The sequence below is a fragment of the Parasteatoda tepidariorum genome, chromosome 9 (assembly GCF_043381705.1).
Source record: "Parasteatoda tepidariorum isolate YZ-2023 chromosome 9, CAS_Ptep_4.0, whole genome shotgun sequence".
Classification (NCBI taxonomy): domain Eukaryota; kingdom Metazoa; phylum Arthropoda; class Arachnida; order Araneae; family Theridiidae; genus Parasteatoda; species Parasteatoda tepidariorum.
The window spans coordinates 22652555-22678841 of NC_092212.1; the positions used below are offsets into that span (position 1 = coordinate 22652555).

At 30.0% G+C, this 26287-nt stretch overlaps 1 protein-coding gene across 1 annotated transcript in view; it reads right to left on the minus strand.

Annotated features, from left to right (window-relative positions):
* Positions 1 to 1859: 1859 nt before the first annotated feature.
* LOC122270567 (asporin-like) overlaps positions 1860 to 26287 on the minus strand; it is a 31992-nt gene continuing 7564 nt past the window's right edge. Inside the window, exons 2-6 of the mRNA XM_043048378.2 lie at positions 19495 to 19671; positions 8666 to 8752; positions 7579 to 7687; positions 3268 to 3339; positions 1860 to 1914 (exon numbers count right to left, since the gene is read on the minus strand). Coding sequence (XP_042904312.2) covers positions 1860 to 1914; positions 3268 to 3339; positions 7579 to 7687; positions 8666 to 8752; positions 19495 to 19671 — 500 coding nt within the window. The remainder of the gene's footprint in view (positions 1915 to 3267; positions 3340 to 7578; positions 7688 to 8665; positions 8753 to 19494; positions 19672 to 26287) is intronic.

The following is a 26287-nucleotide window of genomic DNA, read 5'->3' on the forward strand; positions in this document are numbered from 1 at the left end:
ACCTGAGTAATTGGCAAAACATCAGTGACAGAATTGGCCTAAATATCATCGACAATTTGATGACTTACTCTTATCACAATGATATACATCTTCAGTGGATCCCCTCCCACGTGAACCTTCACTTTAATGATCTGGCCGATGAACTGGCCAAGGAGGGCTCCAATGATCCCATAGATAGTAGTGGCCTTCTAACATACAATGAAATCTATGCAAAAGTAAAGGCCGACAATAATAGGACTTGGAGGATTCCACCTAGTCGTGAATGGTATCAACAAAATAGTCCTGGGGCTGCCCTGGAGCTAAAAGGTGATAGGAAACTACAGACAGCTATCACAAGACTAATCACTGGTCATACCCGCGGACTAACATTTGTTCAGGGTCAAAAGACGTTCCCTGTATGCCTAAAATGTAATGCTCACCAGGCTTCACCTGATCATTTGCTGTCCTGTATGGGACAGGAGAAAAATTTTATTTTGGATGATCCGCAGATGGTGTTTGATTTTCTGTCGGTGAACGGTCTCCTGGACTTGGTCTAGCCTTGTTCTGGGCCAAGAGGAATAAGTACCACCATAATATGGGTGTTTTATTTCTTTCTCTTCAAATAACTAGTGCTATTTTTCAATTAATTTGGCTTTTCAGTTAAAAACTTTCTTTTAATTTCAATTACCGTTGATTTTAAACAATTTAGTTTTTAAAAAAAAAATCCGTTTTAAAAGCATAACTCTAAACAAAATAAACACGTGATTTCCGATAACCTTAAAAATATCAATCAGGTGACGTAGTCTTCTTGCTTATGCTAGCCCGATCATGTTGATATTTTAAATAACCTGGCATAACGAATAAAAAATAATCAAGTATTGCAGAACGCGCAATGAACAACTTTTTTGATTAGAGCTATAAGCTAACAAACTCCACTGGTGTTATCCTTAAAATATTCCATCATTTAATGGCTTATTTTGAAATAATGGCTTTCGCTAAGCCAATAAGAAAATACCATTTCCTAAATGCCTCCGAAATGAAAAATGTGATTAACAATCAAAAATCAGGCTTCATAAAAAGTTGGCAATTGTATTCATTGAGCCTCATGTTGAATTTCGTATTCTTAGAGTCTACCGTTTACCGGCAATCCGGTTTACAGACACACACACAAACAAACACACTCTTTATTTTATGATATGTATAGATTTTAGTTAGTGGTTAATATTATTATTTTATAAATCGCGTTCCGAATTTCATATGAGATTTGGATTTTCTGCCAAATGTGCAATCAAACGTTGATAATTAAAAAAAAAGATAATTGAACAGCTGGCAGCTGTTAAAAATGGAGCATCACGTGAACAACAACGCGTTGTCGAGCAAGTTTGAGTTCTCTGATCATGGAATATTTTGTTTACATGATCTCAAACAATGGGATTTAACGTCGTAAGACTATTTTATTNAAATAGCTGCTCGCCAGATTTTATTGCATTATAAAGAAAAGTAATTGATATTCGATTTTTGAATTATAATTGATTTATGTGGATAGTGGCATAGAATTCAGCATTACGTCATGGTAAATGTTATTCCTACTAAGTGGAAGTAGTTGTGTTTTTTTTATATTATACCCAATTAAACAGCTGGCAGCTGTTAAAAATGGAGCATCACGTGAACAACAACGCGTTGTCGAGCAAGCTTGAGAATGGAATATTTTGGAATATTTTCATGGAATATTTTGTTTACATGATCTCAAACAATGGGATTTAACGTCGTAAGACTATTTTATTTGGTCATTATTTTTTTGAGTCTTGTTTCATGCCCTTAGCAGCCCGCATCGTGATGGAGGAAGACGCTATATCAATGATATTCTGTCTTCAAGAATTTCAATAAAAATGTTCGTCTGTACCAGCAAACCATTGAGGCCATTTTCCCAGTATGCTGTTCAATACATAACCTTCATACTATTCAATACATAACCTAAATGTTATTTAATATTGAACGAACACGATATGAATCTATAAATAATAATAAGTTTCAATTTAAACCTGTGTCACCAATATAACTTACATTACTACTAATATCCTTTTTACAATGTTTTTCGAAGCTTTTGAGCCAAAGAAAATGAATTTAAAAGAATTACTGTTTGCATGCTTGGGGTGAAGTTATAGTTTATAAACTATAAATGCCACTTTATCGGAAAGCGTTATTTGGCTTTTAGAGACGTCAAATAACTTAAATAATTAAAAAGATTTTAATTTTTTTTCAAAAAATAACGCCAATTTGGCGAGATTTTTTACACAGAGGAAAGTTAATAAAATCAATGAATAATTCTCATTTCTTGCAATTTTTTATGAACCCAAATAATGCAGCGTTGAAGTAAAATTTTGTACGTTAAAAAATTTAATCACAAACGTTTCTAATTTTCGCTGAATTTTTTCTTTTCTTCATATCAACCTCTTGCGCCATTTTTAGATTTAGCGTAAAAAGAGGTAGCATAAAAAAAGACCAATTTTGACTTAACAATCATAAATAACTGTTGTAGAATCTCAACAATTATGACAATAGCACATAAATAGAGAAAAAAATCGGTCAACAAAATCTCTGAAAACAGTCATAAAGATATACCGAAATTATTTTATATGTGTATAACTATTTTTTGTTTGAACAGTTTTTATTTAAAGAAGCGAAAGGTTTTCGAATTATTTATATAATTTCAATAATTTATAGTTATAAATTTAAAATGACATAATTTATTGTTATTTTAATTTAAAGTTTAACTTTTAGTCCATTTTTAAGATGCAGTAATTGCATGTACTATTCTGAAGAAAAAAATCAACAAGTCAATTTTAAAACTTTCTATCAGAGCGTTGTTGTAAAAATGGTATTTTTTACTGCACTTTTCATAAAAATTTCAAAAAAGGAACGAGAAACTGTTAAAGTTACTTAAAAACTAAACTTTTTATGATAAAACGAAATCAAAAAATTTTATTTTCAATTATCAGGCGAATTTATTTTTTTTTTTTAAATTGAACACCGAATGATTTTAAAAATTTTAAGACAGCAAAAAGAAAGTTTTAGTAAGTTGCTTCAAAGAAAAATATTAACATCTAAAGGTCTCAGAAATTGAAAATCGTGCTAAGTTCTTGAAAATATTTATTCTATTCTTAAAAGCTTAGAGTATTTATATTTAAGCTGATTCAAATATTGGAATAAATAATTTTACTGATGTTTCTTTTAACTGTTATTTTTTTCTAACCGATATAAAAAGGATAAAATTGAAAAAATACTTACAGAGTTTGAAGGAAAGAAAGTCTAGTGAAATTGGAGTGTTTTATAAGTGGCAAAAAGTTTCCAGACAAATCCCTAAAATGTTAAAAGTATGTAAATGTACTGGCAAAAGACTGAGATCATTTAAAAGATAAATACTCCCTGAAATGAACTTTTAAAGTAAGTATTAAAGTACTAAAATAATACACTTTTTTTGATACATTTGTTTTAACGATCAAAGATAATATTTTTTAAAAATAATTTCTTAAAATACTTATTGTTCCAAAAAAATATCGACCATTTAAAAAAAATCAACTAAAAAAAGCAAAGGAGAAAAAATTTTACCATTTGCTGCGTTTTGCTTTACAAACTAAAACTTTTCTACACTTATTAGTTACTATATTCACCAACAGATGGCACTATAGATTTAAAATACCATAACACGCTGTTTTTTACTGTACTAAATACTATTCAAATTCATATCTTTGCGAAACTATCTATCAATTGGGTACTTGCACTTCAAGAAGAAAACTACGGATACCTACACATGTGATCTATAACGTCATCGCCAGCTTATCGTTTATAAGCAAAATGGCGTGCTGAAGTTGAATTAAATTGAAAGTTGAAAGCGTGTTAAAGTTATCATCATTAGTTAGAATGTTAATAATGCATGTTAACCATGATAGAATTTTGTTTTGTGTACCTGGCAACTTTTATGCATAAATAGTTTGTTTATGTTCTACATGGCATCGTGCCTGTCTTTATGCTAATTTTTATGAATTATAATTAATTTTTATGTTTATGAAACATTTGAGAAAGAATCATTGTGAGAGAATCTATCACTTAAGTATGTATCACTTAAGTTCGCGCGCAGGTTGTCGGGCTACTGAAGCGAGGGTGCCATCCCCTCCGCAGAGGATCAAAATTGTGATGGCATGTCTTCGGATCATCCTCCGGGATGTTTCCCAGACCGTCGCCAATAGCCCATTGTGCAGCTCTAGTGCGACGTAAATTAACAACAACTATCACTTAAGAGATTTTATACTTGGCGGGCTTGGTTTACTCGAAATAGAATGGTTACTAGCGTAAACAAATACCGCGTTTTAACAACCAATCAGAATTGAGATACCTGCGCTACGTCTCTTGCAGGTATCCTATTTTATCATCCTCGCGTATTAAAAATTTTAAAAAAGAGTTACAGTTGTTGGAAATGCCGAGTATTTTCAAAACACTTTTCTTGGCTGTCTTATCAGTGCCATCTGTTGACAATCTTTAAAAGTAATTCCAAAATTTGGTGAGAGGCGAACCATCTGATTTTCTCAGCAGAACAGAGCATACCTTATATTTCATTCTACTGCTTTTCGTTTTTCATAAATTGATTTTTCAAATCACCAATTATTTTTTCTACACTCGGTGATTAGTCCCCATTTATAATTTTATTTAAAGTTTTCAATTTATATAAATTCAAATTCAATATTTTTATAATCATTTAAACATAACTATTAAATATTTATCCCCAATTATTGATTAAAAATCTGTATATAAAAAATTGATGTTTGGAAAATTCCCCGAATAATATTAATGATTACCAAATAAGTTTATTAAAACAATCTAGGAAATAAATGGGAATGAATTATTTTAAATGACAGCCTAAACTATTTTCAATTATACTTGAAATTTTCTTTTGTTATCTTCAAGAAACTAATTAGTTGCTTCAATAAATAGAAAGAAATATTTGGTGGAGAGTAAGGAATCATAAACTGATTGTGAGGCATTATTAAATTAATTTTCACACCGAATAATGTCAGATATGAGAGAATTTGCGAAAGAAATATTTTCATTTATTTCGTTGAAAGATGTTATTCAGAAGGAAGAAAGTATATAAAACATGCATTTTGAACAGTTTTGATACTCCACGGAATTTGATTTCTGATGTTTCGGACGATATAAAACTTAATTATTTAGAAATAAATTAAATTAAAACATATAAATAATGCAGTTATGCGTATTTAAATTAATGAATAAATGAAAATATACTTTAAAAAATTTTAAATTTTGTCCCTTTAATTTTCATAGGGAGAAAAACCATATTTTTTATGTAGTGCATGTTTTGCGTTATTCGTAACACAGAGTTCGAGGGTAATATTGATTCATAAGATATTGTCACTTTACAAAACTTAACAAAATACTCTAAACTAGTAATTATAACACGGTAAAACAATATCTGAGCGTCAAATCAATTCGTAATATCGTCATTTTGCGGAATTGAACAAAATGAACATTACTGGCAAATATGTCTCGAGAACTGTGATAAAGCAGCAGATTTTGCTCATTCATTATGATTATTAATAATCACCACCAAATTATGAAAATTGGATTAATTATTGAATATTTATCAATTAATTGACCGGTATTCATTACATTGATAAATTTTAAAGTTAAGAGTCACTTCCCGATATTCAATACACTAATGCACACATATGTAAACTCACGTTTGTGAAAATTGCATCACCATGAAGGACTTACGCGAGTGAGCTGAAATTTTCAGGAAATGTAAAGTAGAGCATGATATGCAAATGATTAGAATTTCAGATCCGTAGCTCATGCGTATGCTGAGCAGCGCCCTCTGAACGGGTGATGGATCCGAATAAATAGACGGCTGTAGCGAGGCGTGTATGGTAATCACTGGTTATCTGCTTGTGGTAAACGTTAGCTTAGTCGTTACTTATGCCTCTTCGACGAAAGAGAGCGAGTTTTCAACAACTTAGGGAGTTTGAACGGGGGAGAATCATCGGCCTTTGGGAAGCTGGATTATCTTATTGCGCAGTAGCCGCTCGTCTGCAGCGTGACAGGAGCACAGTGATGCGTGTTTGGAAGCAGTGGACGAGCGAGTGTCAGACAACTCGAAATCCGGGAGTGGACTCCGAAATGTCACGTCAGCTCACGACGATGGACACCTGGTCCGCATGGCGCTGACGGACCGTACGGCTCCCTCTAGACAACTGGCAGCACAGTGGCCAATAGCTACAGGTGTTTCATTGTGTGCTTCATCAATTCGTAGACGTCTGCTGCAGCGTGGACTGCGCGCAAGGACTCCTTTATACAGGATTCCCCTCACGTTAAACCATCGCCGCCTGCGGCTGCAATGGGCCAACCAGCATAGGGAGTGGCGTGCTGATTGGCAGCGTGTCGTGTTTTTGACGAATCCCTCTTTAATTTGTGGTACCATGAAGGCCGCATTCGTGTCAGACGCTATGCCGGTGAATGCCACCTTTCGGAGTGCGTTAACGAACGTCACAGTGGACGAACACCCGGAGTTATGGTCTGTGGTGCCATAGCATATCATGGACAATCTCAATTGCTACGAATTGTGGGTAATCTGAACAGCAATCGGGACATCAGTGAAGTTCTACAGCCCCAAGCTGTCTCTTTCCTTCAAGCCTTGCCAGGCGCTGTATTTCAACAGGACAATGCCCGCCCTCATATTGCTAGGACTGTTCAATCCTTCCTTGCATCGCGGCAGGTACAGCTTCTTCCTTGGCCTGCGTATTCCACGGATATGTCGCCGATTGAACAAGTGTGTGTTTTCGTTGGTCGGCGTCTCGCTCGTGATCCTCGTCCTGTTCCTTCTACAGACGAACTTTGGGTACGCATACAAACTGTATGAAATGCTCTTCCTCAGACAGACATTCAAAATTTGCTTGACTCCATGCCACGTCGTGTAGCAGCACTTATTGGGGCGGGTGGTGGCTACAACATGCATGAGTTTATACATATATATATGCATGAGTTCACAAACATGAGTTTTTATATATATATATATATATATATTTGGATTACGTTATCCTATATGATTCTTATTTTTTGTTTAAATAAATTGATTAAAATAAACAATTTATACCAGTTTGCGTAATAATTAACTTTAAAAAGTCAAAAAAAGGAAAGAGAAAATATAGGCATTTTATGAAAAAACTCTAAATCTATTATTAATACAATACGTTAAATTAGTGTAAAAAGACGTTCAAATTCGATCAAATTACCGAAAAAAGCACGAGTACTCAAGGTACCAGTGCTTGCCTTGAAACCACTGAATCACCGTAAATAAATAAATGCTACGCATGTTTCACTAATAGTGTGAGTACTTTTTAACGTAATTTGATCCGGAAATTTTTACAATATATGGAACAGTAAGAATTCAACAAAAAAACAATTTATTTTCTTCAAAAGTGTTTATTTAATAGTATTTTACCAAATTTCATCAATAAGTAAAAACTTTTTTTCCATTTTTAAATTATTACTAGATACTTGAATACTTGAAAAAAATTCAAAGCTTACAATTCTTTAATATCTGTTGGAAGGTTTTCCGGTATTGAATGGAGACCACGATTTTCACAAAAGAGGCTTTTCCATGAACATTGGCAAAACGGGACAGGATAGCTAAGTTCTGCAAAGAAATATTAATTTAGTGGATTTCATATGACTTTAATATGCATTGTTTAAAAAAAAAAAAAAAACACATTTTAGTATAGAAAGAGTGACTTAGGCTAATTGACACATTTTTTTCTTCATTTTTTTTAAATTTTCAATTTTTTACCATACTTTTAAGGAGTAGAAACAGCAAAATTTATGTATGAATAAATTTAATATAACAAAATTGTAATAGATTTATTAACACAATTAACTTTATAATAAATTATACATTTTTATAATAATTTTATAAAGTTAATATTTATTATAAAGTATTATCTTTATTTGTTGTTCATTTTTTTCAATTTGAAATTTTTTTTAATTCGTAACACTCATCAACTGTTTGCATCTTAGCGTTCCCACTCTTGACAGCTTAACACTTTGTTGACCGACAATCTTACCCAGAAGCAATGTCAAGTCACCAGCTATTACTTTATAATATGGAAGTAAAGTAAAAAAAATTAAATATTGATTTCATGCCCAACGTAGCTGACCTATGACGAGTTAATTCGTCATCGATCAACAATACTTGGGCATTATAAGACGAGTTAATTCGTTACCCGTCAACAATGTGTTAATATCAACCAGAAGTAAGGCTATCTAAGGTTGCTGTCAACTGTTTTTTGCCAAAAGTACTTAGAACCTGATTTCACTCTAGAAAACACTTTTCATCTTTATCTATACATATCAGCGAAAATAAAGAAAATAAATAAAGAATAAATTTTTTTTTAAAAAAAGCGAAAAAAATTTATATTAAAAAATAAAATTACGTTTTTCAACTAGAATATTCTTCGATATAATTTTCAAGTACATTCATACTCTTTCCTTTTTTTTCAAAGATTTTCTATAAAAATATTATATATATACTTTTTTATTTCTATATATATACTTTTTTTGCTAGAGTAAACTTGCAATAAAATAAAATTTAATAATCATGAATCATTAAGGTACTCACTGCATTCTTTTAACTCATTTTTATCTCTATCTTCATCTGGTCTTTTTACGAACAACGAGTTGAAATATTTATCTTTATTTTCATCAGCTAAAATAAAAACAATTAAATGCTTCTCTGAAGGTAAATATCACTTTTTTATTAAAAAAAAAAAAACAATAATACTATAAAAATTTGGAGACAAAAATGTAAAAAATTAAGTTACATACACAGATATAAAAAATTATATTTCAAAATAACAAAAATTGAACGAAAGTACGTTCAAATAAACAGCTAGAACAAATACATTTAGAAAAGTTATTTCTTTACTTTTTAAATATTATAGAGTAATCTCATTATTAGAGACGTAAACTTTAAGTGGTAATGCCGGTTGTCTCAAAAATGCTTTAAGTCAATTAAAATACTATAATCAGTTAAAATGCACAGAATAAGCAGAATGCTTGCTGCGTTCTTTTTAGGGAATCAGTTCTTATTTTCACTGAATTTTAAAATTTTTCACCAGATGGCATTAATAATTGCAAGACTTCGGAACAATTTTATCTGTTGCATTTTCACTGCAATATTTTCAAAGGCTTCAGTTAATTTTATCCGTTTTATAGTCAGAAATAGTGATTGTTTTGAAAACATTGCTTTTCTAACTAACGTTGATGAACTTTGTAATTACTTTTGAAATTTGGGACAAGAAATAATTCATTTCATAAGCAGCAAACCATACATTCCTCGTGTTCTTCTTTAACTGATTTTTCAAATTGCTTTTTTTTAATTTCTTTTCTTAAAATAATATCTCTTTTTTTTTTAAATCTCAGGAACTAATCAATCAATTTATCTCAAATATTGACTTTTATTCTGAAACATCAATTACATAAACTGATTGTTTCCACATTTTGAATCATACCTTAACGTCTATAACTTTATTAAAGCAACATTTTCATAATTACATTTACACTGTTGGAAATTTCTCGGAAAAAATGGTTAAATAACAATTTATTGAATGGTCATTTTACCATATTTAATCAAAACAGTCAAATGACCATAAATAAAATGGTAATCAAACTGCTAAGTTTGAGAAAAAACGGTTTAATAACTGTTTTCACCTAATACGGTTAAACAACCAGAATTTTTTCGCACCAACTAGAACCATCAAATGAAGCTACTTTAGTTCTTTGCAACTGCGTACAGGTCATAGCCGAGCGGGCATATCTGTCAATCTCATGAGCTGCGGTACTGGAGTTTGAGTCCTAGTGTTGACACCTCAATATTTCCTCCATTCCTATCAACACATGAAGAATTTCCAGTATCCGGTACTCTCCAATGCCCATCACCTTAGGAAAAGCCGAGCTCCTATGTCTAGTTAAATAATTATTTTTTTTAAGTTTTTGAAAAAAGCAAGTTATAAATGGTTAAAAACCGTATAGTTTTGTATTCATGGTTTTATAACCATTAGTAAATGGTTTCAAAACCATAAAGGAAAATAATGTTCTTTACCGTAAACTTTACGGTTAATCGGATGGACAGACAACTGCCAGTTATTTTACCATAATTTTAGAATGAAAATTTTAACAGTGTATACTCATTATGTTTCATTTATAAATTTTCATAATTCGTTTTTACATGTACTAAAACTCTTTTTTCGAAATTTCATAAAAATGTATCTTATACAAAAATCATTTGAAGTTAAAAAATTTCCAAGTGTCTGGAATTTTTATCAATTTAGAGATGAATTTTATTGAAACTGTAAAAATTTGAACGGGTGTTTTACACTTTTTCAATATGGAATTTTTATGAATGTTTTATAATACTTTGAAAATTACTTTATTTCGTGTTTATTTTTTAAAATTTTCTTTCGTGTTAGAAAGGAACCTCGTGTTGTTCTCCATATTTTGAGAAATATTTCAGAATAAATGTCTTTAATGACATCAATAGTTTTTTTAGCAGTTTAAAGTTTTAAATTTTTTGAAAAAATAACCCCATGTTTTAAAAAGCGGACACTGTTAAAAATGCTATAACTGGTCACTAGCTAGCAGAAAATTTCCTAGTTTTACCCTGTAGTTTTTTGTAATTAAAAGAAAAATAAACATTATTTAATATTTTTTGTCAGGAGTGATTGAGCTGCAATGAATTTCATAAATAAATGAATTCATAATTTTCCTTTTTAATATTGATTTTTTTTTTTAACTCTTAGCTCATAATATACTTGAAATAGACTGTAGAGTAAATTGATGCAGTGTATTATCTTAACCATATCATACTCTTTTTTTTTTAAATGTCCTGAACGAAAAAGCTATTCTGTTTAATGAAATCTCTCTAATTTCTGTTAAACTACATTAACAACTCACATGAAAATTATGTCCAGCAATGAAAACTTTACGAATTTATTGCCAGTTTTTTAGTATATTTAATAACAACCAAACATAAAGAACAGCTAAACACACCTGTTTATTTTTAGTTGTTAAGTTGTTTTAATTAATGATTACGTTCACAAGAATCAATTAAATGCAAAATATTTATATTACACAAGAATACAAAACAAAACGTTTAATCATGGATTGACAACATTACTTCTCAAATTTCAGTATTAGAAAGAAAAGTTTTTTACACTTATGCAAATATAAATCTGAATAGCAAAAAACTCATTCAGTAACATTCAATATATTATGTAATAAAAATTGTCATTTCTGACATTGAAAAATATATATATATTTCGAAAATGCTATTTCGTATAGTTATATTTATTTGCATCTCAAAATGCGAAATAATATATTCTGGAAAAAAATATTCATATTTATATTTATGTGAAAGAAGTTCATTCATCTTGTCAATCCCTTTTTTTTAAAATATACGGGATAGTGAAAAACAGGAAGTTCCACAAAAAAAAATTCTTTGAAATCAAATAATCTTCAAGTCTGACAGACACAATAATATCAATATTTTCGTCTGAGTTTTACCTGCAGAAGTTTACGAAATTAAATTTGTATATACCAAATTTCATCAATANATTTACACACACATATATATATATATATATATATAACAAAATAAATAAATACAAAAAAGCACGAAGAAAATTAAGAAAAACAATAAGTTTCATTTATTGCGCATAAGCTGCAGGTAAACAGAACTCATTAGATAAATTCAAAATGAAGATAAAACAAAGAAAAATTTCAGACATATGAAAAAAAGGGGAGGAAGAAAAATAATAATAAAGAAAATAGCAAACAACTGGAGAAAAAAAAGGGATAAAGTTTTTTTTAAAAATCCGAAAAATAAAAGATATAATCCTTTCATCAGCCCACTCTTTAAGAACTTTGTTTTCAATAATAAGGATAATTTAAATAAGAGTAACAATCCAACAAATTTTTCTAATATTGTTCAATCAATTAAGCAACTTCAAAAAAATTTTGTAATTACTCCCATAGACAAAGCTAACAATAATTGTGCAATCTTCTGTAAAAAAATTCTAATGCTGAACTTTTAAATACGGAATTAAAAAGTAGTAAAAATTTTAAACTTAGTAATTTCAATAATAATATTGTCATTAAAAAAAATTTAGCTTCATATAAAAGATTAAAAATTAAAATTAGTAAAATACAATTTCCTTACTCAATTACATACCTGCCAACTTTTAATCCCTTCCATTATAATTTTTCCCAGTGGTAATAAAATGGAATTAAAATTTCAATTATATGCACAAAAATACGTTGTATTTGAAATACTATCAGCAGACAACCATTATAGTAACGCTTATTAACATATATGCTTAATCTTTTTAAGAATAGTGGTGATCAAAGTCATTTAAAAATTAAGTTTATAAAGGAAAATATAGTATCTATTTACTACCACTTTAAATATAAAAATAAAATTTTACGCCAAAGACATAAAAGTTGGCAGGTATGCAATTACCAGTCTAAATTTCAAAAAATTCCTGTAAAATTTGGAACTATCACTCGTGGATCTAATACTTATCTAACTGAACCTGGCACCATTTTCTCTAACTACTTAAATAAAATTATTAACAATATTTCTAAAGAAGGTTTCTCTTGGATTATCACTAAAACTCAACCGATTTCAGAATTCATTAAACCTAATAAAATTAATTCTATTGCGACTTTTGATTTCCAGGATCTTTTCAATAGCATTCCCCTTTCTAAACTAAAAGATGTCCTTTTGAATTATTACTATGATTTTAAAAGTATCCTTTGTTACAATTTTGACCATTGGGAAATTCTGATAAATTTTTGTCTTTTTAATAATTATCTTTACAATCGAAAGGATATTTCTCTTCAAATTGATGGAATACCAGAATGATCTAATTATTCATCTCTCTTAGCTAACCTATTTTTGCATTATTATGAAAAAAAATTATACTCTTAGTATTAAATTTGTTTTTAGATATATTGATGACTTAATTGTGTTTAATTTTCAAAATTATACCATTTTATTAAATGATATTTACCCCGAGGAATTAATCTTGCTTCGTAATCATGATGATAATTTAAATTTCAATTTTTTGGATTTGGGTATTATAAAAGATTAAAATATCTGCTTTGTTGATTTATACGATAAAAGAAATGATTTTAATTTTAATATAAATAAACTAATTACTTGGAATTCTAATGTTTCTAGGAACATCTATTTAAATACCACTTTTAATGAAATGAATAGAATTAAAAGAATATGTAGTAATATTTACTTATCCAAAAAAAAAATCGATAAACTCTTTCAAAATTTGATAAAAAACAATGGATAACCAACTAAAGTAATAAAATTCTATATAAAATCATTGACTTAATTGTATATTTTTGTGGGTATATTTACTAAAAATTTTCTACGTTAATTTATATAATTTTCCCACGTGTAAATCCATTTCGGGTAAATCCGTTGCCAAAATTATTTACTAAATAATTTCTTTGTTAATTTGTATAATTTTTCCATGTGCAAATCCATTTCGGGCTAATCCGTGGTTAAAATTATTTACTACAAATTTCTTTATTAATTTAAACAATTTTTCCATGTGCAAATCCATTTCGGGCAAATCCGTGATAAAATTATCAACTAAAAAAATTTTACTTTGTCAATTTATATAATTTTTCCATGTGCAAATCCATTTCGGGCAAATCCGTGGCTAAAATTATGTGCATAACAGGCAATTCATGTTTCTCTTTTCTACTTTATATTTTTTTCTTAAATAAATATTTATTTTCTAAAATTATTTATGGTCAACTTCTTTAAATTATCCAGTATAATATTACCTTGGGCACAACCATTTCGGCCCATCCTTGGTAACTAACAAATCAAACGCACTTCAGCAATGCAGAAAGAACGGCACTTTAAAACAAATATCCTCTAATTACGCTCAATTTGCTCTTTTGCTTTCATATTATGCAATCTGGCAATCTTATGACGAAAATATTTTTTAAACCATTCTTGAAAAATTTCCCGTTCATGTAAGTACACATTTGAATTCGCTACTCGCCTTATAGTTTTTGTTTTATTCTGTTTTTTATTTTTATTTTATTTTATTTTCTGTTTTACGTGCTATTTTTACTTATTGTGTTCTATTTTATTTGCTGTAATTTTCGTAAAAATTTTCTTGAGTGCTCCTCACACTATTGTATTAATATATTTAGCTTTGATACAATATCAGAAAGCACTCTTTTTTGAGGATATAAGCGTGTGGACTGATGAAAAGATTATATCTTATATATATATATATATATATATATATATATAAATCTCATATCGCAGTTTTAGTGTTTATACTCCTCCGAAACTGCTTGACCGATTTTGATGAAATTTTATATGTTTATTCAGTAGGTCTGAGAATAGGTTTATAACTTTTTTTTTTTTCATTTTTTGAACAAATTTTTGTTGTTGTTTTTTTTATGGTGTGGCATTTAAAAATACATCCAGTCGTTAATTTTCAATCTCCTACCACCAACCCCTAATTTTTAATAGCATTTTATATTTTTTATCCCCGGTCGATAGTTGATCAATTAACACTTGATCAACTATCCCCGCCAGCGGAAAGTTGGATCTCCGGTTATTTTGCTTTGTAATTTGAACCCAACACGGCTGTCCAACGGCCCAAGATTAGTCGTTAAAAAATTCATGAACAACGTTATCGAAGTCATTATTTTAAATGGGTGAAAGTATATTACTTCCACGAATCCCTATTATACCCACAGATGCGCCAATTCAATTTAAACTCATTCAGTTCCCCGTTAGATTGGCATTTGCAATGACTATTAGTAAATTTCAAGACCAAACAATGTCTGTTTGTCGCTTTGATTTGAGCACACCATGTTTTTCACACGGACAATTATATGTGGCTCTCGAGTGGGCAAACCATCCAGTTTATATGTGTTAGCTAAAGATGGAATGATAAAAAATATTGTACACTCCATTGCACTAAGAGATTAATATTGTTGACTAATATTTTCAGAATTCGTTGTATATATAATTTATAAAAAAAGTTACAATAAATTTTAAAAAAAATTTATTTGGTGTGTTGTAATTTTCACATTCCGTCATCGTTCACAGCGCTCCATGCCTCCTCCACTCATATACCACATACGCACGCACTTACAATAAATGAGATATATTTCCATACTCTAGAAGAAATAATTCATATGGCAGAACAACGTTTGGCGGGTCAGCTAGTATATAGTGTATATATATATATATGTTCTAAATGAAGAATGAAACAAAGAAAAATTATAAACATATGAAAAAAAGGGGGGGAATAATAAGTAAAAAAATAACAAACAACTGTTTATATATATATATGTAAAAAATAAAAATAAAAAAGAATGAAATTTTATTTTAAAAAACCGGAAAAAAAAGGTATAATCTTTTCTTCAGCCCACACCACAAAATAAGTTATATCCACAAAACAGAGTGCTTTCTGATATTGTATCAATAAAGCCAAAGCAAAATATATTAATACAATAGTGTGAGGAGCACTCAAAAAATTTTTTTATAAAATAACTACATAAAAATAGATCATAAAAAGTAAAAATAACATGTAAAAACAGATAATAAAATAAAATAAAAAGAAAAAACATTAAAAAGGGGGGACTATAAAGCGAGTAGCAAAATCATAACAACTTACATGGACGGATATTTTTCAAGAATGATTTAAAAATGTTTTCGCAGAAAGATTGCCAGATTACAAAATATGAAAACAAAAGATGAAAACAAAAGCGCAAATTGAGTGTAACAAGAGGGTTTTAAAGTGTCGTTCTTACTGCACTGCTGAAGTGATTTGTTATTCTGAGATTTGATTTGTTAGTTACCAAGGATGGGCCCGAAATGGATGTGCGCAAGGTAATATTATACTGGATAAATTTAAAAATTGATCATAAATAGTATATATATATATATATATATATATATATATATTCATTCTTGGAACTTAAATGGAATTTACCTTAAGTTTTTAACTTAAGTACACTAAATAATCAACTTCTAAACCTTTCGTTTTAAATTGTTAGCATTTTGTATAAAATATTGAAGACCAATTGCATCAAATCATGTTTTTTGACTGAATAAGTCTGAACGTAAGCAGTCAAAAGGCCTCCTCAAATTCAAATAGTCTTAACGTCTAGCAGAGGAGATAAGGCAGAACTTTTGAATAGCGTTTTTTTTTTACGTTGACCGCAACGCTAGCTTCATTTTCTATACCTTAGGGTCATTGATTTGTAGAGAAAACTTTACACATGCTCTGTGAAGTTCAAACGGTGGTAACGTTAGTGCTAAGGTAATTCATAACCCTACGCAAAATCTTTTTAATAGAGTAATTCAGCAAAGCGTTATGTTTACTCCTATCTCTCAAATAGCGAAATTTTGCAAACTGTTACTGTTCCTTCTTACTTTAACGTTAACGCTAGTTGAGGTTCACAACGCCTGCGCGAGAACTACTACTATATAATGGCTATTATATAATGTCTTTTCCAATTAATTTCCGAAATGTATTTGGAACTATATAGTTTGAGGCATTTATCTAATTATGTTGATTTAACTTCTTTAAAACCGTTAAAAAAAAGGCATTTGACCCGATTTCTTTTTCCAAAAAAAATTTGATTCAACGCACACATTTTTGCTATGATTTTCTTGAAGAAAGCAGCTACAAGTCTTCTTAAAGCATGCCAAACATGCTCGATTAGATTCAAGTCCGGTGATCGAGATGACCACTCAATGAATGGAATTGTTTGCTGCTAAAAATAATCATTAACTATGCGAACCTTGTTAGGCTTTGAGTTATCGTCCTGTAGCACGAAAACTTCACCTATTGCACCAGCAAAAGGGCACGCATAAGAATCAAGGTTGTCATCTCTATACAAGTGAGCATTTATGGTTCTACGTGGAAAGACATGCAGGTCTGTGTGTTTACTCTACGAGATATCTTTCCTCACACAAGCACTCCCTTCACGGACTCTTGGTGGACAATATCAGGTTCCAGGTTTCCTCCAAATCAAACACCTGCCATCGCTTTGGAGGCTAATTTCGGATTCATCTCTGAAGAGAACAGCTCTCCAATTGTCTGCCGTCCAGTGGACGTGTTGTTGCACCTACCTCAAATATTCCCTTCTATGGCTTGAGGAGAATGACATGTAAATGACTGATTGCCTAGTAAACAAACCACGTTCATTAAGCCTTTACACATACAGTAGACGTTGGCATCAATCTTGCGCACTAGAAAAGGATCTAAAGTGACTCAAAGATGCTGTTCTATTTCTTCGGAAAAATCCCTATACATATCGGTAGTCGGTGTTGGCTTTGGACGACCTTAGCTGAGCCTTTAACCTTTTGGATGCCGAACTTGCGGTTAGAAATTGTTGCCAAAGTCTATGAACCACAGACGAACTCGCAGTTCTGGCCACTGTTGACTTTGTTCTGCATCTAGTCTCCCACTAGACCTCCATCGCAGTTCTTTGGGCAAATAATGCCTTGAGGTCATTGTTACAAATGGACTATAATAAATTTCCAATTTCAGAAACATAAGGAAATTCGCAAACTTGCGATCAAGCAGAGTTTTTGCTCATTGCAGGTGACGTCAGTCTATAGTGGCAACACTAATTTACATGTTGAAGTTTCTTAGCAACTCTTACTTGACAACATGTTTGAATTTCATAGCGATTGGCTTATTTTTAAGAGAGTTATTTCTGTGTTAGTAATTTTTCCTTAAATTATGACAACCAGTATTTAGAAAATGTAGGAGTAGAAATAAGCTTCTATGCTCTATTTCTAAATTAACACTTTTCATCTTTAGAAAAATTTTATCATAAAAAATACTTTTAAATTTTAATAAAAAATCTTAATGTTCATTTTAAAATTTGCTGACCTATTCGCAAGCACGCTAAATACTATCTCATCTCGAAGAACAGTGTGTTTAAACTACTGAGGGAATGAGCGGGAAATTTTGTTGTTAACAGATCTGTTATAAGCAAATAATGCTCGAAAGTTGCATTTTAGGAGTAATAAATAAAATTGTTTTGACATCGATCTCAGTGCTCCCCAACCATTTTATCACTACGAATTGGTAAACGTTAGATAATTTTACCGCGGCCCGCTGAGAAGGTTGGAGTAACGTTGATCGTTTATATTTTAGATTGTTTTGATTTTATGATTTTAATTTAATTGTATTTAAGCATACTTTCAAAATGAAATACAATTGCATATGCGGTAATGGTTAGCCTATAGGTGACATTCTCAGATCCCGGTTAACCTCATGGAAAATCGTGCGAACCCGAAATAAATAAATCACAGTAAATAAAATGGAAATAAATAAATAGTCCTTGGGTGGTCTGGTACCATTTGATTTATGGACTGGTATCGGTCTGCAGATAGGGCTGGAGACCTCTGATCCATTGCATTATTTTTTTTTATAAGAGAGTCAAAGAAAATGAATTTACAAGAATCGCTCTGAAATAAAGACTTTATACAGTGAACTTCTCCCTCATACGAAATTCTTTATCAGAATGTTTCAGAATGTTAAAATTATAAACCTATAAGCCCTATAATGAAGTTGTTGTCTGCCTATAGAGAATTTTAAAATGATAATCTTCTTGAATTTCGCTATTTTAGGAATTTTTAAAACGTTTACCTTTATGATTTAAGTCATTTACGAATAAAAATACAACTTGAAATTGGAATACCTGTGCAATTTATTCGATTTGTAAAGAATAACTACTAAACTCTCTAACTTTGTAAAGCGAAATTTTATGTGCCATGAAATTTTTGGATGGAACTAAACGATTTTCAAAGCTTCAAAGGTTTTTTCTCTGAGAGTTGCAAAACTCATATAAAAATCTAAAGTATGTTGTATAGGGGATCTATTAGGGTATTCAATTGCCTCATTTGAACCAACCTCATGTGAACTCAAAAAAAAAATTTACAAAATTTATTCAGCAGAATTTTAGATCTGAACCAGACAAAGAAAATAAAAGACATTTAATCAATTTCTTCTATTGATATAAACATATTTTTGCGCATATAAGCTATTTGAATGTGTTATAATAATGGTCATATAAATCATAAATATACTATTAAGGAAACAAATATATTGAAGAGATAAATGCATACTGCAATTCTATTCATCAGACCCATCTTCACATTTTTGTGCATATAGGCTATTTGAATGCGTTATAATAATGGTCACGTAAAACATAAATATACTATTAAATATATTAAGGACACAAATACATACTGCAATTCCATTCATCGGATCCATCCTCACATTTTTGTGCATATAGGCTATTTGAATGCGTTATAATAATGGTCACGTAAAACATAAATATACTATAAAATATATTAAGGACACAAATACATACTGCAATTCCATTCATCGGACCCATCTTCACAGTCCTTGAAATCATCACAGATGAACATTTGGGCGATACAAATCTTTGTACTGTTGCAAATAAAGGATCCAGGCTTACATTCAAATGATCTCTTACTAACACGTACATCATCTTCTTTCGTGTTCCCGATCAATTTAGAGACAGTCACTGCAAAGGAAAACAAATATTTTCAGCTTTTTTTAGATATCTTAAGGATTTAAAATTATATAAAAAGTAAATGTAACAAGTTGATTTCGTTTGTTTTTGTCCTAACAATTTTTTAATATAAATAATCTCTCCCGTTTTGGCTTTAAAGTCATTAACAAAACCTCTCTACTTTTTTTATTAAAGTAGTTTTTTAGCCTGTTAACAGAATCAAATTTAAGTCACTTAAGGATGCTATTAGCTTTGATAATCTTTGGTGCATTTACCACATTCCTTTTCAGAGCGACATTGGCTACATCGGCCAAACTAAACAGCGCTTTAAAAGTTAGACATAATGAACACGATGGGTATGTCAGCTTTCAAGAATTCGTGAAATCTTCAATTACTTCATATTGTTTTAATCTCGGATATATTTAAATTCGACAAAGATAAAATTATCTCCATGCAGTCACATCAGGTCATTTCGATGCTCTGGAATCCTGCTTTATTCATTTGAATGCTGATTACCTTGTTAATGACGTTAGCTCCTCACCACCTCTCCATAAAGCGTGGAAATGCATTTCACACTGTTTTGCCTCTCTGCCACTGTGATTTTTCTTGTTCTGATTTTTTTTCCATCTTTTTTCTCTCTCAACTTCTGTGGTTTTTCTAGTTATTTCTCCCCTTTATTTTTTTTTCATCTTTTTTTCTCTCTCAACTTCTGTGGTTTTTCTAGTTATTTCTCCCCTTTATTTTTATCCATTTTTCATTATCAACTTTGCATTTTTCTTTCTTTATTTGAAATTATTTTTGTCTACATTCACGTCCGGCTGTCTAGAAAATGGGTGCCGAATTTGAAACGCTTGAAACATGTCGACGGTCATTTCAGATTTTTATATTTTTGAAGTGAATGAAGTTTTCAATCGGGTAAAATCTTTGAAATTATCACAAAGGTACATTTCTACGACAGAAATCGCAATACTGCTGCAAATAAAGATCCAGGCGTGAATTCGAACAATTTCTTATTAACGGGAGGATTATTTTGTCATGCACTCACAACAAATTTAGAGAAAGTTATTTTTAAGTAAAAGAAATATTTTCAGCAATTTTTGAGAGCTATTAAGGATTAAATACAGCATAAAAAGGAAATAAGTTAACGTTTCATAAATTGTGCATATACACATTTAAATTTATTTTTTTCATATACACTGCTTTTTTTTTTTCTTTTTTTTAAATACTGAGATTGTCAGGGAAAAAAGTAAAATATGCTTCAGATAAGTCTTCTTCCTTCTTTTTTCTTTGCATACACACTGCTTTTTTCTGTTTTTTTGTTTTTAAATACTAAGATCGCCAGGAAAAAAATATAAAATATGCTTCATATATGTCTTCTTCCTTTTTTTTTTTTTTTTNTTTTTTTTTTTTGCATACACACTGCTTTTTTCTGGGTTTTTTTTTAAATACTAAGATTGCCAGCAAAAAAATATAAAAATATGCTTCACATATTTCTTTTTTTTTTTAGCTCAACTGTTACCGTAAGAGTTTTTAATTTCTGCTGAACATTCTGTGTTTTAGATTTCTGGTTTAAAACCAATTAAATACCCTCTTTTAATATAATCTCTTCATGGGTAACAGCAAATACTCGAATTCCAGGGCGAAAAGTTTAGTTTTTTTGTCCGTATTTGATTAAAAGAAGACAATTAAAACATTTAACTTGAGTTAGCAACGCTTTAAGAACATCGAGATAAATAAATTTTCGACTTTCTGCCATTTATATAAATTTTTAGTGCAGTATATAACTTTTTTATGGCATGTAAACTGATAGTAAGTCTTCGTATTTTTCCTGAAACATTTTATTCTATTTAAAGGAAAGTTCAGTTAAATTTCATAATTGAAATAAAATTTTCAAAATATTTTATAAATCGAAAGCTTTTTGGTGTATAACATTCTATCAATATATTTCACATTCGAATCAAAATTAGAAAATTTAACTAATATAAAAATACATTTTTCCAAAAGTTAATATTAATATTCCTTTTACTGAAAATTATAAACCTAAAAATAAAATATTAGTGTTACTTTTACAAAAAGTATTACTTTTACACTAAAAAATAAAATATCAACATCTTTTAAAACAAATTTTAAAATTTCTAATTGAAAGATAGTATAACACCATTTAAAAAAAAATTTTATCATTTAAATAGTATTTCATTGATAAAGATATTTCTATCTGTGTTTAGTTTCTTGATTAGATATTTCAATAATAGTCTCAAACCTTAAAATGAAAAGATTGTTAAAAGTATTAAATACACCACACAGTTTACAAACATTTAAAAATTAGTCTATTTCAATTTCATATTCGTACACTACTTTTTTTAATAAAACAAATATCTAAATCATTCACATATCCTTTGACTTTATACTAAGTTCAGAAAAACAATATTTTAAATCTCTTGAACGAAAATATTCTGTTCAATATTTTAAGCATGATATAAGGCATTTTCAATAATTGAAAAAAAATATATTTAGAAACCTTCTCAAAAATTACTTAAAAAAGTATATAAATTAGACATTCCAAATTAATATTTCAAAGAGGAATTAAAAAAAAAATCGCTCTCAAAAGCCAACAAGCCGATTGCGGGACTGATAATATCAAAACCTGTCTGATTGTTGGAAACTGGTCAATCAAACTGAATTGCAATTTGGCAAATTTTAAATCGATTTTGTTTCTCCCTGTCTGAAGTATTTATTTGCGACTCGAAATATATTTATTTGTGACTTCTGAACATTATTTTCAAACAGAATTCAAAAGCAATGCATTATGGGTGGTTACAGAATATTTCGTGTGTAACTAATGTTTCAAATGAAAAGGATAATCGAAAATCGAAATTTTGTGGTATCAAAAGCTTTATTTAAAAAAAAGCTAGAACTTGGCAATTTTGGATTTTATTATGTTCTAGAGTTTTCTTTCTTATTCTCATGTATTATATTGCATCATTAAAATACTATTTATAATCGACCTGGTTTCGTTACCATACACACTTATTAACATTATTTAATATATTAAACATTCATCTCAGTAAACTGGATGATTAAATTTAAATATTAAGAATATCAGATCAAAACTAACTGGCCGTATAAATTAATCAGAAATCAGCACGTGTAAAAATTGAGAATAAAAGATAAATTCAAATCTCATGTGGAATCAATATATTACAAGTATAATGCTGCAATTAAAATCTACTCTTAAACATTATGTTATAATAATCATTCATAGTGATCGACAAAATGGTAACACGTGCTGGAAATTAAATTAAGATCGTAGGGTTGTGAGAAACGTGTGGAAAGCTCAATTCTCTAGAGTCAAAAAAAGAAATTTAGAATAATCTAAAATCAAACAATTAATTAGAACAGAAAACATCAAGGACAATTGAAACAAAAGTATCCTTACAAAAACATTTTTACTGTCTTGGCTATCTTTGAACTATCATAATTACTTAAACATAAAAATACTCATCATTTAACTAAGTCACAAAATAAATTGCCGGAGTATGTTCCTCCTGGCTACAATATAAATAAATTGCTAAGAAAGCAAAGAATTAAAAAGTATAATCTCAGATGTAAAAGGATTATAGTGCATGGTTATTTTTAACGAGCACATGCATTAACAGATACATCCATGCTCACAAAAATGATACTCTCAAGGAGTACACTCCAAAAAATTAGCTTAGGGGCCGAAGCCCCCTAGCCTCATCAAGTTCAACAACCAACTGGAAAAGTCCTGTTTCAAAGCTCGCGGTAAAGATGAAATCAGACTGATGCCACAATAAAAGAAAAGTTTTTCTATTACGTCTTCGGCTTATCAGCCTTACACTTATTCACATCGTCTTTAGCGGAATTCCAAGACTCTCATTCCTTCATCTGATGATTGGCTCCTTTATCGTTTCATTGTCCAATAAGAGATGATTGTAGGCCGAATGATAAGCTCTCCTCAGACACTACATTCGATGTTGTTCTGTTTACAAACTGAAACTAGGATGTCTTTAAAATGTATGAGAAAAGATTTGTGAGTTCTTGTGCAGAGCTGCGATATTATTATTCGAAAGTGTTATTACAATAAATGTTAAATTCCTATTTAACAACACTGTAGTATAAAAGCCATCATTATCACTTTATAAGCTCATTCTTTTTTAGTCATGCTGCGTTAAAATATATTTGGTCTTCAGATGGATTTATAAAAAGATATTTAATTAGCTTATTAACCAAAATTTGACAAACAAAAAAATTTAATTGAAAATTGACTAAAATTAGTTTGATTTTAAAGGCTAAAATTAATTTGATTAATTTGACTGAAATTTATAAACTTTTTTTCGAGGGATGGTTGGTAACATTTTCAAACTTTTACTCATTGTAAAAATTTATCAGAACCTGTTACAAATTTCTTCATGGTATTTTGAAATCCCGATAGATTTAATAGGATATTACACACTTGAATTTCGAATCACGCATTTAAATATAAACTTTTTTAAACAAACACTTTATTTGGGAAGTTTTCTTCGTGAACTCAAATTTTTTTGGTAACTTTTTCAGCAATTATACTCATAAATTTCTAAATAATTTTTTAAAAAATCTTGTTTTTTTATTTAAAAAAAAAAGGTTTTTACTCAAATTACTATTTTGAAGGGCAGATTTCGTCGTGAACTCACATTTTCTTGTAAATTTTTTCAGCAATGAAACTCATGAATTTCTAAATAATTTTTTAAAAAATCTTGCTTTTTTCCTAAAATAAGAAGACAGGTTTTTAAGCAAATTACTATTGCAGAATTACTATTATGATGGGCAGATTTCGTCGTGAACTCACTTTTTTTTTTGGTAACTTTTTAGCAATTATACTTATGAATTTTTAATTAATTTTATGAAATCTTGTTTTAAAAAAATTAAAAAACAGATTTCTACGCAAATCACTATTACTGAATTACTACTAAGATGTGCAGATTTCGTCCTGAACTCACATTTGTTGGAAAACTTTTTCAGCAATTATACTCATAAATTTCTAAATAATTTTTTAAAATCTTGTTTTCTTTTTTATAAAAAAAAAAAACAGGTTTTTATGCAAATTACTATTACTACTATTATTGTATCTCAAATCGCGCACATGAGCAATCACTTTTCAAGTTTCGATCACGTTAGTTATTGCTGTGGATTTCTACGTAATTGTTTTTGAAAATTCCTATTTAAAAAACAATATTAATGGAAGATTACAAAACGTGGAATCAGAAATGTTTGAGGAATACGCAACAGTGCGAAGAGAAGGCAAAGTAGGATTTTTTTTCCTCCGATGATTATTGAAAACATGGGAAAGAACAGGAAGAAACATATCGTTTGAACTCAATTCTCGGGCCGATTTCTTAATGTAAATATCAAAATATGGAGAGAAAAAATTTAGACAATTTAAATTAAAGAATTAAAATCTAAATATACAGCAGTCACTCCAAATTTATTGGTCGCCAACGGCGACCAGCAGGCTGTATTTCAAGACCCTATTTTCAGGAGATCGTATTTCGAAACATGCTGAATATGTTGCATTTTTTTTAACAAAATATTTGTAATTTTTTATTCGATATAATTCAACTACTGGAAATTAAGCTGCAAAACGATGGAATTTTTAATTTATCAACTTTTCTCCCTTCTGTAAATTAAGAGATCCCAGCTTGCTTCGGACAAAGGATAAATATTTTCGAGTGGTAGTCTTTTAAAGAATGATTCTTGGTTTAATAAATTCGATTTACAGGGTTTGTACTCACCACTACTTCAAAAAAAAAATTCGAAGGCTTATGAGAGACGCCACTTTGTTACAGTTAATCCGTATAGAGCCAAAATTAATCGAAAATCAGCAAATTTCAGTATGTAGTTCTTTACTGTTTTTTTAAAAAAAAATATCGAATCCGGAGTAGTTGACATAACAAAATAACATAACTAAAAATTAGGATTATTGTGTGTTTCTTGTATCAATATCAGTTTGTAACGACACTAAAATATTTGGTGCATTGCCCATCTCTGGGTGAACACTAAGTCTTGCCTTAAAATTCATCTCCCATTCGTAGTGTATGTCTTTATTGTTCATTAAATTTTCTTCCCCGTTAATTTTTCTTATTTATTAAACTTTCTAATTTCTCACTTACTCCGGCAAATTTTGACATTCAAAGTACACTCTATAACAAAAAAATCGACGCACCAAGAAGGAGTTGTCCGACTGAAACGAAAATTGGTGGATAGGAAGACAATGTGCAGAATAGCAAATTATTAAAATTTCAGAATAATTGAATAATTTATTGCAGAGTTACAGTAACAAGTTCAATAAGATGTTGACCTGCCTCTAGCCTGGATACAAGCTGCCACACGGCGTGGCATAGATCGATGGTCTCTTGCGGTATTTCCTGCCAAGTTCGATCCAATTGTCGAACGAGGTCATCAACATTCCGTGCCAGATGCAATCGCCTTCCCATCATATCCCAGACATGCTCGATGGGAGAGAGATCTGGTGATCTGGCAGGCCAAGGAAGAGTTTGACAAGCTTGCAGACAGTTCATAGCAACACGTGCCGTATGTGGTCTGGCATTGTCCTGCTGAAAAACCAGCCCAG